This window comes from Zonotrichia albicollis, chromosome 9, assembly GCF_047830755.1.
Source record: "Zonotrichia albicollis isolate bZonAlb1 chromosome 9, bZonAlb1.hap1, whole genome shotgun sequence".
In the NCBI taxonomy this organism is placed as follows: Eukaryota; Metazoa; Chordata; class Aves; order Passeriformes; family Passerellidae; genus Zonotrichia; species Zonotrichia albicollis.
Genome location: NC_133827.1, coordinates 38,599,095 through 38,612,332, shown reverse-complemented (window position 1 = coordinate 38,612,332; position 13,238 = coordinate 38,599,095). Strand labels below are relative to the sequence as shown.

Genomic DNA, 13,238 nt, shown 5'->3' with positions numbered 1-13,238 from the left:
GAGGCAGAACCTCCCTCTCCCCACCAGAATAACACAACCTCTCATGTTTTGCCAGGCCACTTGCAAATGCTCCAGGAGATGCTGCTGCCACCGCTCCCCAAGGAGATTATTTCATACACCTCTCACTATTTCACTCTGGTAATTCTTCCCTGCAGCCTGAATTATTTCTGCCTTATGACTTTCCCCCTAAACACACCTTGGATGCCACCACCTGCTATAAATCCACTCCTTTGATGGGAGTCAATTTTTCTTACAGCAGGAATAGATGAGGAATAACTCCTCTGGAGTAGGACAAGATGAGTTTAAGAAGCCTCTAGATAAGGTACACCACAACTGAAGCTATTATTGATTATTATTATTAACTGTGTGCAATTGTGTGGTTGTTTAGTCATTCATTTCTTGGTGGTTTATTCAGTCTATTATTAGGATATTCAGTGTCCACCTAAATTCTGTTGCACATCTTTAAATTAAATTTTGTCTCTGAATTTTTACCATTCATTTGTAGCAAATACGTATTTTTAAAAAGCTGTATTGCTTGCTCACATACAGAATCATAACCCCTCACACCACTGCTTGAGGGAAGGTCACTACATAATGCAAGAGTGGATTCATAGAAAACCCACTGGAAAGTGGGAATTTTAGCCTGGGATGCCCAAACTGTTTTCACATGAAGTTGCCACTGATTTTTGCTGAATCAGCGACCAAACCTGCTGGGGTTACAGCCTTGTTTGGGTTGTGTAGTCCAAACCTTGTTTGGGTTGTGCAGAAACCTCCATTCTCAGCCATGGGCAATGGAAATTCTTTTGCTCTGCAGATGCTCTTACTTCTACCCCTCTTATTCTTTTGTGGGGAAAAAAAAAAATTCTGGCTTCTCTTCCTAATACTTTTATAACAACTGACTTTCCATCACGTAAACAAATTTGCCATGAGACCCAGAGATTTTTGTGGCGCTTTGCTGTGGCACCTGGACTCTGTGACCAGCCATCAGCACTGGGCACTCCTGGATAAAGTACCCCCATCTTCCTGCCCAGCTATTTCTCCGTCTAGTTACTCACACCCTCAAGCACAGCTCATTTGTGCCTTTTGTTTTATATAATCTGGATATAGCACACTTTGGCCCTTTTTTGCAGTGAACTGTCTGTGTGGTGTACGAGCCTTTCAATAATTCAGCAGTTCAGAGAACGGCTGCATTCACTCTCATTTTTCACTCTTTCTCACAGTACTGCCCATCTATTTATGACGACTCCTTCTTTGTTTTCTGCCTTTTCTCTTCAATATTTAATATCTTAAGCTAAATTTACATTTCCTCAACGATCCCCATATGTTAGATATCATCCTCTCACTCGCAGGGAGGAAAGAACTTAAACCTCACAGGCCAGATTCCTGCCTCACCCAGGCAATTCTTCTGGCTTGATCTGCCTCCATCAAATTAATCCCTCAGACTGAAAATCAGACACATGGAACACACACTACACAATGAACAAGAACCTGCCCCATTCAATCATGTTTTGAGCACCTTCTCCTACCTCTGTAAGTCTGGGAAGACCTGGTCACACTCCTTGCACTCCTGGATCTCATGCACGTCCTGAAGGTCGCTCTCGCTCTCGAGCTTCTTCTGGAAGTCCTCCTCCACCATGGAGAAGGCGGAGTGAGGGGTGCTGCAGGGGAACTTCTGGTGGTCCAGCAGCTCAGCCTTGGACTCGAAGAGCTGGTCACAGTCCTCGCAGCGGTACTGGCGCTCCTCTGCAACACACAGGGACAGGGTCATAAAAATTGGTCATGATTTCTTGCTGGAAACTGCAGAATATCAACAAAGTGTTACTTTGGAGTGAGTACTGCATTCCCTTAACTAGTAATTCCTGCAAAAGAATAGATTAGCTGAAGAAAATCCCAAAAAAAACCAAACTTGGAGAAGACCATCCCACAATGGCTTTTTTTTCTGCTGTATTTTCTAGTGTTGGTCCATGCAAGGAGCCAGACACCCTGGTTTGGTTCCAGATATAAATGCCCTGAGGCTCTGAGTCAGAAAGGCACTGGCTGGGATCCCCAGTGAACGCTCTTGGTTGCTACTTGACAGTTGAGCTGATCCAGAGGAAGTGTCATGGGGCTCTGCTCTTGGCTGTCCACGAGCAGCACTTTGGCTCAGTCTGCTTCTAAATTAGCCCTGAGGGACATGATCCTGCATGTGACTGCAGAGATCTCCTCTGGTGTCATTTGTACAATAGCTGCTTGACCATGGGGACTAGGCAGGGAGTGCTGGACGGGGGGACACCTTCAGCAATAACTAAACAAAGTTAACACTGGAGGAAAAACCCAAACACAAAACCAAATGGGAATGAATGTATAACCCCCATGAATGTATAACTCCCACTTTTTTCTTAAGAGAACAAGAATGTACAAGCAGTTACAAGAAAGTGGAGATCTTGATAATTCCTGCCCTGTGCATTGTCCCCGAATCCTTGAAAATTTGTAAAACGTCTCTCTGGGCATAAACTGCAACATGCTGGGCATTAAGCAGATATCCCACACCCAGGTCCCACTGTGGCTGATAACCCACTGGTAGCACAGCTAAAGGAGATTTTGGAGATTGGGGGACAAATCTGAGCAACAACACAGGAGCCTCAGACAAAGAATCTGTGTGTGGGATGAGTAAAGGACAAGTGTGAGGAATAAGAATGGCTGAGATGTCCTCACAAGTGACAGCAACATTGACAACCTCAGATTTCCTCTTTTCAAGGTCACAGTTGTTTGGCTAAATGACAAAAATTAATCTATAGCCAGGGCCGTGCTCCTGCAGGAGCAGCACAGTCTTCAGATAAATACAGGGACTGTTGCTCTTCTTTTGAAATCCACAAAAAAATCAAGTTTCAATCAGGAACAAAAGGGCAGAAGATGGACAAATGCAACCACAGTCCAGCTCTCCTCTCTGGCTGCAGTGAAGCCATCCCAGATCCCAACAGAAGAAAAAATCTTCCTGAATTCAGGATTAATTTCAGTGATATTTTCTGGCAGATGAAACAGTAAGAAGAGGCTCACCGTGGATGTCCGGAGCCATTGTTTCATGTGAATAATCTTCACTCTTCATGAACAGTAAGAGCTCCTCTCCCGGTTCAATATCTGCTACCACTCTGTAGAATATCTGGGGAAAAAAAAATAGAAAGAAAAAGCAAGGTAAGCATAAGCACCACAACATGCAAAGAAACATCAACTCCTGCTGGTGAGTGTGGCAGACCTCGTGGCCAGAGCCTGCCCACTCATGATGACCATGGCAAGTCTGCTCCTTCCAGCCCCAAAGCCATTGTATTTTGGGCTCTGTGAGGATAAAAAGGACTGCTTTCAACAGCCTCTGCTGCAAAATGAGCTGTGTGATGACTTCAGATATCACCAGCAACTTGTCTGCTGAGTTATACCAAACCAAAGTACAGAGCTGCCATAAAACACATCCCTGAGTGATCCTGGTAAGCGAAGGAATTCCTGTTGCACTGTAAAAGTACTAAAGTAACTTTAATGCTTATTCAATTATGTCAGGCGTCTTTTCCAACCTTGATGTTTCTATAATTCTAAAGCAGACATGAGGAGATGCTGGTTAAGCCACAACCATCCAGCCCTCCATTCCAACCATCCACACAGTCCAAAAAGCTGTGAGGAGAGAAGCTTGTAAGCACCTGGCTATTCCTTAGCTCCAAATGGAAACCAGGGGAAAAATCAGTCCTGGATGAAGAAACACCATGAGCAGCCAAAGCTGCTGGTGGTGGTCCTGTTTGGTGACACCGTGTCCCCTCATACAGGTGATGCTGGGCTGTGGGAAGGAGCCCTCTGGGGTGCAGGAGGTGGTGGGGAAGGACAAAGGGACACCCTCCCTTGGGTCCATATCAGGGGAAGCACAAGCCAGCAGCACCAGGCTCTGCTGAAAGGAAATTCCCAAAATCCATCTGGCTGCTCTCTGTCTCAGCAGGAAATGTGAAGAGCACTAAAAAGCTCCATGAAGCAGCTCAAATAAATATTAGTAACTTCCTCGGGCCTTGTTAAACAAAACCACATGACAGCTATGTTTCCTAAAGGCTAAAAAATGATGCCTTTGCTTTTTCTCAGTATTTTTTAAGGGTTTGCTCAGAAACTTTTAACTCTGAACGCTCATTGCAGTGCGTGGGGAGAGAGGCAGCACATCACCTCCAGGGATCAAAGCCACACAGGGGAGTTTGGCACAGGTAAGGACAGGTGTCTGGAGGTCTGTGGGTACCTCCCCCGCCGGGTCACACAGGACTGTCACCCAGGGTGATGTTCTCCCTGCCCAGGCACACCGGAGCATCATCGGCAGCCAGCACATACCCGTGTCCTCCAGGAGGTGGCCGTACAGCCTAATCCTTTCTGCCTGCATAAGCCATGCCTACTAAATGGGATAAACACCTAAAAATATCAAATTCGGATGCATTTCCGCAGATTTGGTTTGTTTTTTTTTCCCTGCAGTTTGTCCCAAAAGCCGCTCCAGAGAACAGTGCAGGGAGTGGCAGCGGAGGCTGCTGGGGCAGCTCATCCCATACCTGTTCTGTCACCCCTCACCAGGTGACAGAAGTGCTGGCAAAACACATCAGGCACGAGGTAGCAGTGCCACAACCCCCTGCTTGTGGCAAATTTTCCCCATAAAAACCATGAAAAGGAGTTTACGGACTGTGATCCACCCTCCCTCCTCATCCACACCACCCTCCCTCATCGAACCACCAGCCTGGGCTGCTTGGGCTTCCCATTTGTATCTCTGGTCAAGGGGATTTCAAACTCCACAGAGTGTTTTGGAGGCACAGAGAGCCTGGCAGTGCCCTGTAAGCATCCCTTCATGCAGCCAGGCAAGTATCTGGTACCACAGCTCCCTGAGCATCCAATGCTGCTGTCAGTGATAAAGGATGCAGAGCTTCAGCACGCTGGGGCTGCACTGAGACAACACAGCTCATCCCATCAAAGGCAAAAACACATTTAAATGTAGCCAGCTTTTACCTCCTGCAAATAAACCCAGTGACAATGCCACATCCAGTGAATATCTGCTGCAAGCAATGCTTGGTTTTCCATTTGTTACTATGAACGCGTTGAAAAGTGGATTTTTAATTCCAGAAGTGCATTGGCCTCTGCATATCTGAAAGGAAAGCTGCAGCCGGATCTGTGGAAGATAGGCCCAGTTGCTGGCTGGTCTGGGGGGAAAATAATGCGTGGAATAATGATATGTGCTCACTGACTGAAGAGATTTCTGGGGACCTCCATCGGCAGGACACAGAAGGAGCAGCACACAGCCAGGACACAGCAGGACTCCCACCATCCCAGAGGGACTGTGCCAAAGCCTCTGCTCTGCCCAGGACTTGCTTCTTCTCCCAGGTTTTGTTTCCCAGTCAGGTAAGAACTGCTGTTCTTCCTGGGCTGGTTTTGCACCCACACCAAGGAGCGAACAAAAACCACAGCGGAGCTTTCTCCCGTATTTTCCCTGTCCCACCAAAGGTGTCTGCACAGACCTTTTCACCTCTCACCACACAGGGAGGACACGTGGACTGGGGCATAAAGAGGGTCTTGTTCCCAGGCTCTGGATGAAGAAACACCATCAAAGCTGGGGAGCATTGCTGTTCTTGGGGCAGCCCAGGGCGATGCAGCATCTTCCCTGCAGCTGTGGGACACAGCCCCGAGCAGCAGCAGGCTCTGTAGACAGCTGTCTTGTCTGAACTGTTGTTTAAAAATCTAAAAGTTACCCAGCTACCTATCAGGAACTGCCTGGCCAGTCTCTCTGTCCCTCAGCAGGGAAACAAGATTAGTGTTCCAAAAAAACTCCATTTTTTAAGTTGAATAGTGTTTCTTTATTTTGCATTTCAGATCTAACATTCTCCCACAAAGGCTGAGTGACACATTTGCAGCTCTGGCATTTTCACATCATTAGAGTACTAACTTTAATTATTAAAAATAATGTTTATAATTTCTGTATATACTGAAAAAATTCACCTGCACGAAACGCTTTTTACATAAATTTACATTGCAGTGCGAATCTAAAATTTTGAAGTTTAAACCAAAATGGTCATGCAGGTAAATTTATTCTGATTTTAAAGGCTGTCCTTATTACTTCACATTAATAGCTTTTTTTTTTTCCTCACTCTTCCCACCTAAAAACTCCTGGAATTACCCTACCTAGGAAAAGTGAGAAGCTAACTGTTGAAATGAACCACATTGCCTGAATTTTGAGGCAGCAGCAGATGACCAAGGGCAGGCAGGGAGGGGGGAAATCCTGCAGCCCACAGATGGGGAACCTCACAAATTATCCCCAGCCCCCACAGGTACCCTTAGGCTGCCTCTGTCTTGCAAGAACAGCATCTCTACCACAGGCAGTATTTTTGTATTAGGAAATGCCATCATAAAATAAGTGGATTTTTCAATTGCAAAGCTTGAAGATTTCTGGCACACAGTCCTGAGTTTACTATAATTAATGAAAGGTTTCAATTTTCTGGCTATCATTTCTGCAGCTGACTGATGCTGCTGCATTAACCAACTTTTTTGGGTTAACCTGCACTGGGATCTGCTTGAGAACAAGTATAGGAAGAGCTTCTGCACAGGAGAGGAACAACCAGAGGAGGGGGAGAAAAAAAATTAAAAAAGCAAACTCCAGATGCTCATTTCACATGCCCTGGGATCAACGGTGTGTGACTACAGTTTACGTAGGAAGAGCAAAATCGGATTCAGGTCTGGAAACACTTTCAAAGTTCAGGGGGTCTGAGGTGGGGAGAGGCTGGGGGAGGCCTGGCTCATCAGTGCTCTGTGCCTGCCCACACCCACGCTGCAGGTCAGAGATCTGTGCTACCGAGCAGAAATAAAAGCTCCCAAACTGCAAAGCCATAAAGGGAAAGGGGAGGGGGGGGGGAAAAGAAAAAAAAAAGGAACACACACAATTCACTTTTAAATGGATGAATAAGGCCTCATTGTTATGAATCCCAGTTTACTTTTCCTGGTCAGGCACTTGAAATTTTATTTATGCTTAATAGACTGCATTTGGCATGTGTAAAGATGACAGAAGCGTGAATTATGAACGACCTTCGACCTATTCAGGAAGTTGTAATAATTGAAATAATAGCGCAACGCGCTCCCCGCGAGCTCGGCTGGGGCCGCGCTCAGCCACGGAGCCCCTGAGCTTTGAAGCCCCCCAGCCATCCCCTGCCCCTGCCAGCCCTGCCTGGACCCCCCTCTGCTCCCACCAGCATCCCCCAGAACCAGGAGGGGTTCATTGAAGGCAAGGTTTTGGGGGGAAAAGCAGCAAATCAGTCACTGAGTGTGAGAGAAGGCAGGAAGTGCCATGCACACGTTTGTGGTGCCCCAAAGAGGAGCTGTGCTCTGGTGCATCCAGATAAACCCTTTATCCCTGCCTACAGATTTGGGGAACATTGCACGTGGTTCAGAGCTGCCGGGGAAATTCATATTTTAGGGCAGGCTAGAGATGCTGCTCCAATGGATGCAGTTTGTGCTTTATGTGCTGAACTCACAGCTCCCACCACAGGGGAGGCACCCAGGGATCCTGTCCTGCACTGTGCACACAGGAGGACCCAGCTTGGCATGGTGGGATGGAACAGAAGACCCCAAAAGTGGACTGGTCCCTGGTGAGCCCCACCAGTACTCACTGGCCACAGTCCATGGGTTCACCACCCCAAGCAAGGCTGCCCCATCTCCCAGCTCCTTTGGGGAATGTGCCCCAAGAGGCAGAGTGCATGCTGCCAACTGGCATCCACCTCCACACTGCTTCAGAGCACGAGTGGAATTTGCTTGAAAAGTAAAACAAATTAAATGTCCAAAACTACTAATGAGCTCCATCCAAGGAGCTCCATCGAAATCAGGAATTATACCCGCCAGATAAATGAGAAGGACGAACAGACACACAGCTTCACAACAAGCTGTAATTAAGAGTTTGAAGGGAAAAAACAAGAAAGAAAAAGGTCCAAATAGAACAGCTTCAATTTTAGCTCCCATGATGAACAACTCATGCAGCTGGAGTGCTGTGTGATGAAACCCGAGCCAGGTTCTCTTTGCTATACTCAGGCAAATGATAAATTGAAAGAAACTGGAGTTTTTTCAAGGGCCAAGGTAGAGGAGTCCTGCCTGAGAGCTGTACTGGGCCCAAAGAAAACTTGAGCAAAAATCCAGAGGCGAAAGTCCGCAAGTCTCTGCATGCAAGGGGCTGCAGGGGCACAAGTGGGAGCCCAGAGGGGAGAAAGAACCCTGCCAGACTCTCCCCTTCCCCCTAGAGACAGGGCAGGGAAGCACCACAGTGTCTCAGCACCAGGGCTGTGAATCCTTTCATTCTTCATTTCCAAAATGCCCCAAAATCTCTATGCAGGATGGACTGGAGGAAGGATGCTCCAGGAATCCCCATTCTTCCACCTTCCTGCTCCCCAGAGCAAGAAGGGAACTCAGGATATCTCTCTGCAGGGCACCCTTTTTGGCGTCTTGGGGGCCTCCAGGCCACCTCCCTCCCCAGTACCACCAGGTCTTCTTCCACTGTCAGTGAATTTTAGCTTCTGTGAAAGCCTTGGCTCCTCCAAGCTGCTCTGGTCCTGCAGAACCTTTTCCTTAGGGATCACTATCCACTGACACCAGATACCAACTTCTGTCACCCAGCTGTTCTCCTGAGCTGATCTAACCAATGTGCTGCCCTCCAACACCCATGAACCTGCATTATGAACCACACCAATATCAAGCAAGGTGCAGTCTTGTCCTGGCTCTGTGGTTGCCCATAATTCTCTACGTTTTAATGAGCAGATGAGTAGGGTTTGACAGCCCTCATCACAGAAAATCCCTTATCACTTTCATGAAACATGAATCAGCAAGAAAAACCTCATCACTTTGCAGATATGGTAACAAGAAGTTTCTAGGTTTGGTTTATAAACAGTTTACTTTAGGTCACATCAGGACAGTCCAGTGCTGAGAGCAGTAACACCACCAGTGCATCAAATTCCAGATAACACAGGCAGTCATAAAGCCCAGGCAGGAATTTCACCCACAGCCTCAGCTCTAACTGCAGCAAGTGGAAAATCACCACTGAGCAGCTCTTCATCCCACCAGCTCCACTGGAGACAGATTTTTAGTGGGAGTTGGATTAAGCTTTATTTGCTTAATAACCAGCAACTCACAGGAAGAATCATGGCAGAACAGAGCCCTGTGTGAGCTCAGTGTGTGCGTGCCCTCCTGACCCACAACAGCCAAAACCTTAATTTCACTCTCTGACAACAAAGCCTCAGAACTATTCCTTAAATACACAACTTTTGCAGGTGGCTGTGCAGGAGCCCCTGCCCGCCACGGACAGGGGGCCGCGGCCGTAAAACCTGAAACATGAAGCTGTGCCTGCAGATTAAAAAAGTTTGTAAAACGTGTAAGGTGGGATCAGAGCTGCTGGAACCTACAGCAGTAGGTTCACTCCTGTAAGTTTATATTACTGACATCGGGCACGTTGTTAAGAGTGTGATACTACTGGTTTTGCTCCCTTTGCAGTGGCACGTACTTGAGTATAAGGCAAGGAAACAAAACACGCACACAAAAACCCACTAAAAACCTATTGCAGCACGCACAGCAATCTAAAACCTCAGTAAAGTGATCTTGAGTCACTGAGTTTTCTGTGGATAAACCAAGGGGACTCTTCAGGAGCTGCTGTGTTGGGGGGAAAGGGATCTGGAAATCCAGGTCGCTTTCACAGCACTATGTGTCTGTATCACTGTCAGAACTCCGTAAGCAATAAGCAAGATAAAAACAGTATTCTGGGTTTTTAACATCAACAGCTACCAACAATCTTTCTAAAAATAAAAAAAAGTAAAAAAAAATAATTTGTAGTTTGAAGGTGACCGTGATCTCAGCCTGGAATGTGTGACAGACACTGCCATGCCACTGCTTGATTTGAAACTGCACTTCCATTAACATATATCTTTAAAAATAATGCTTTTGCTGGTCTGACAGCACTGCCAGAGAGCCTAACAGAGCCAATCATTCTGAAGTCATTAAAAAGTTGAACTAATAGATATTTAACGATAAAAGAGAGGAGTCGTCCAAGTTAGCAGAAACTGCTCTAGAATCCTAAACTGCCTCTGAGCTGAAAAAGCACATTCCAGGGCAAGAACAGTGACAAGGCTCTCTGCAGCTCTGCACACACTGTAGTCTCTTTGGGGAAAAGCAAAAAACTGAGTGCCCAGTTTGTGGAATTTCATTATTGATATACAACTAAAATTACATATGTTCAGGTTAGATTGGGTGTGACAAGAGATAATAATAAGACAGCAATAAGAAATCCTAGATCGACCTCATTCGAGATTTAAAAAAAAATAAGTACAAAAATGCAGCTTTTAAGCCCTACTCCAGCTGCAATCAAATGAAACATGAGTTGCATCCAGCGTACATGTTTTGACTGCATCCCACCATTATCAAGCTGTTCATCTCAGCAAAGCTCATTTATACAGTCATAAGAAAGAGCCCAGGCCTTTTGTAAAGTTGATCCTAAGTGATGAAACCTAACCCCAGCCGTGAGTCAGGGGGTGGGGTGGTATGTCTCTGAAAAAACCCTAAGAGAGAATATGACAAAAAAATGTTTTTCTTTCCCTCTTTTTGTTAAATACAGCAGGTAGAACACAGAAGAGAGACCAGATTACACACCGCCCTGAGTTCATCTCAATCCTGCCTCGAGCAGTCTGGGAGCCATACCTATCAGTCAAGCTTGAATTTAGTAACATAAACTTGTGGGCAGCATGAGGCCGGGAGCACTGGAAGGATCTTTCACCTTCTCAGGTACAGCCCAATGTTTGCTTGTGAATTTTACAGATGAGTTGAAGCAATTAGAGGTGAACAATTACTGCTGATCGAGTGTCAGTGGCTCGGGAGCGAGCGCGGACAGGGGATGCTCCCTGTGCAACCAGGGCTGCTGAGCTGCTTGGTGTCCCTGGGGGAGGCAGCAAGAACTGGGGTGTCCCCCTTGCCTGCACCCAGCCCTGGCTGTGGCTGCAGCTGAGCTGGGGTCCCCTGTACCAGCTGGGCTGCATCGTCTCTGCCCTCCAGCTCTAGCCACAACCACTGACACACACATCCATCTTCACCTTATTTTTATTTCTCCTTTTTGTTCCCTTCTTTTTCTTTTTTCCCCCCTTTTATTTTCCAGGAGCTACTAAGGCTGAGTGACCCAGGCAGCCCCACACAGTCTATATGTGCACACTCAGCCCTGACTTGCATTTGTCACTCCTTGTACACGCACATGTTTGGCCATGTAACGTCCATTTCCCAGTTTGCCTTCCCATTATATTTTATATTACCTCTGGTGAGCTTGTGCCAGAAGAAAGCAGAAGGAGGAGCTGTTAGAAAGAGTTTCTTGCTTTAAGATTCGAGAGCACATTTTTAGCATTAACTTTTTAGGCTCTGGTCATAAAACGTTGGAGTGCGCGGACGATTTTGTGGGTAAGTGTGCAGCGTTTCCAGAGGGCCAAATGAACAACAATCTCCTGCTGACAGCACCCAGATCACAACAAGCTACTTGAAAGACAACCAAATCTTAATTTGCAAATCTCAGCAACAAAACGCAATAAAAATATGGAATTATGAACAGCACGATACTGTGCAAAATAAATAACAAGTCTCCAGTGAATGAAGGGAATTATTGGCAGCAGTACAGCCACCATTACCAAATGTCAGAAATGTAAACACTAAAAAAAAGAGAAAGTTAAAAGCGCCATAACTTTGCTTCCAAAAACGTCAAAGCGCGGGAGTGCGCTCAGAGGGAGATGCTGATGGCTCAGCCTCGCCTGCACTTTCTGCTGCAGATCCCCAGCACCGACCCAAAGACAGTGAGTTGCTTGACCAATGCATGTGATTTCTTCTCATCTTACCTACCTACACCAGCTCCTGCTCAATGTAAAATGCTTGAATTTGCTGTTTCAATTAATCTACATAGTTTTCTTTTCCTATCATTGTTCCATAAACGCTCTGCACGGACAGAATTTATCGTTTTTCAGCACAAAGCGTATTTCAGCTTGGAAAACGTAACTTGCTTTTACTAATAACCTTTATGGTTTCTTTAGTTAAACCAGCTGCTGTATAGAAAAGAAATTATCTCTCGCTCCGCTGGCTCGTTCCATGCTACATGTGCTCAGGGCTGAACTGTAAAAGTTGGAAATGAAAAAGATCTTCTCTCATAGTTTCTGAGAAAGTTATTTAACCCAGTTTTAATCAGCTATCTCACATGAGTGAAATACGTAGCACTGGGCTGGAAATAGCAGGCTCCCTCACATTCATTTCCTATACATATGGAATTTGATTAGAAAGAATGATTTCTAATTGAAGCTTTGTGTCTGGTTGTGATTCTTCTTTCAATACTGTCAAGGCAATTAAATCAGCTAAAGATAATCTTTAACATTCACCTGATGCAGTTAATTAAGTGGTGAAAAATGAAACACTGATTAAATGAATCGAATTCTATGTTGCAGGTAGCGAAGTTTAAATTGGAAACAAGAATTCACAATCAGCTGTTGCTTTGCTGTTTTAGGTATTTTACTTTAAAGAAGAAAAGCTTCCTCTGCCTAACTTTGCCCATTAAAATATTTCATAATGGCCTGTGTTATCCGCAGACAAAAGCAAACCCTGATTTAGGAAACACCTAATAACTCATCAGCATAATTGAAAACAAAATGCTTTACTGCATTCTTCCTCTGCATATCCCAGCCTTTTTCCCAACACACAAGGATAAATAACGTTTCAGCCCAACAAAGAGTGGATTTAAGTGCAATAAATGAAAAGAAAAAGAAAACCACCGAAGACCCTGATTCAGCACATAAGTACTACGAGTTCCAGCAAAGTGTATGGGAAGGCACAGTAATATCCATGCATGTGTGCATTCAAATCCAAAGCCCCACACATGCAAGTACACTGGTAACATTATCACTTTTGTGTCCTCCCCTCTTCCCATTAAATTCATGCTGCAGCATCCAACCAACTCTACGATTTAACACAGCAATCCAAGTGGACTGCAACAGGAGCCAGAAAATGCTCCCAATTCAAAATCAGCACATAATGCCTTCGTATCCCTTAGAAAGCAGCCCTGAATTTTATCAGACATAAGACCAAAAAAACTCCTTCATGAATTGAACAACAATACATAAAACTGAAAATTCGTATTTTCTACCGCCCCTAATCAAAATTATTCCATTCTGCATTTCCATCTGTACCTTATCATTTGCCATAACAGCAAACAGGCCAAAAGC

The 13,238-nt window shown here is 45.5% G+C and overlaps 1 protein-coding gene across 7 annotated transcripts in view; it reads right to left on the bottom strand.

The window, feature by feature from the left end:
* The window catches only part of MECOM (MDS1 and EVI1 complex locus), a 321,931-nt gene that overhangs the window by 30,657 nt on the left and 278,036 nt on the right, over positions 1-13,238 (bottom strand). For all 7 annotated transcript variants that reach the window (XM_074547472.1, XM_074547473.1, XM_005484750.4 and 4 more), the window contains 2 exons: positions 3,037-3,139; positions 1,527-1,743 (listed from right to left, as the gene is read on the bottom strand). In XM_074547472.1, coding sequence (XP_074403573.1) covers positions 1,527-1,743; positions 3,037-3,139 — 320 coding nt within the window. The remainder of the gene's footprint in view (positions 1-1,526; positions 1,744-3,036; positions 3,140-13,238) is intronic.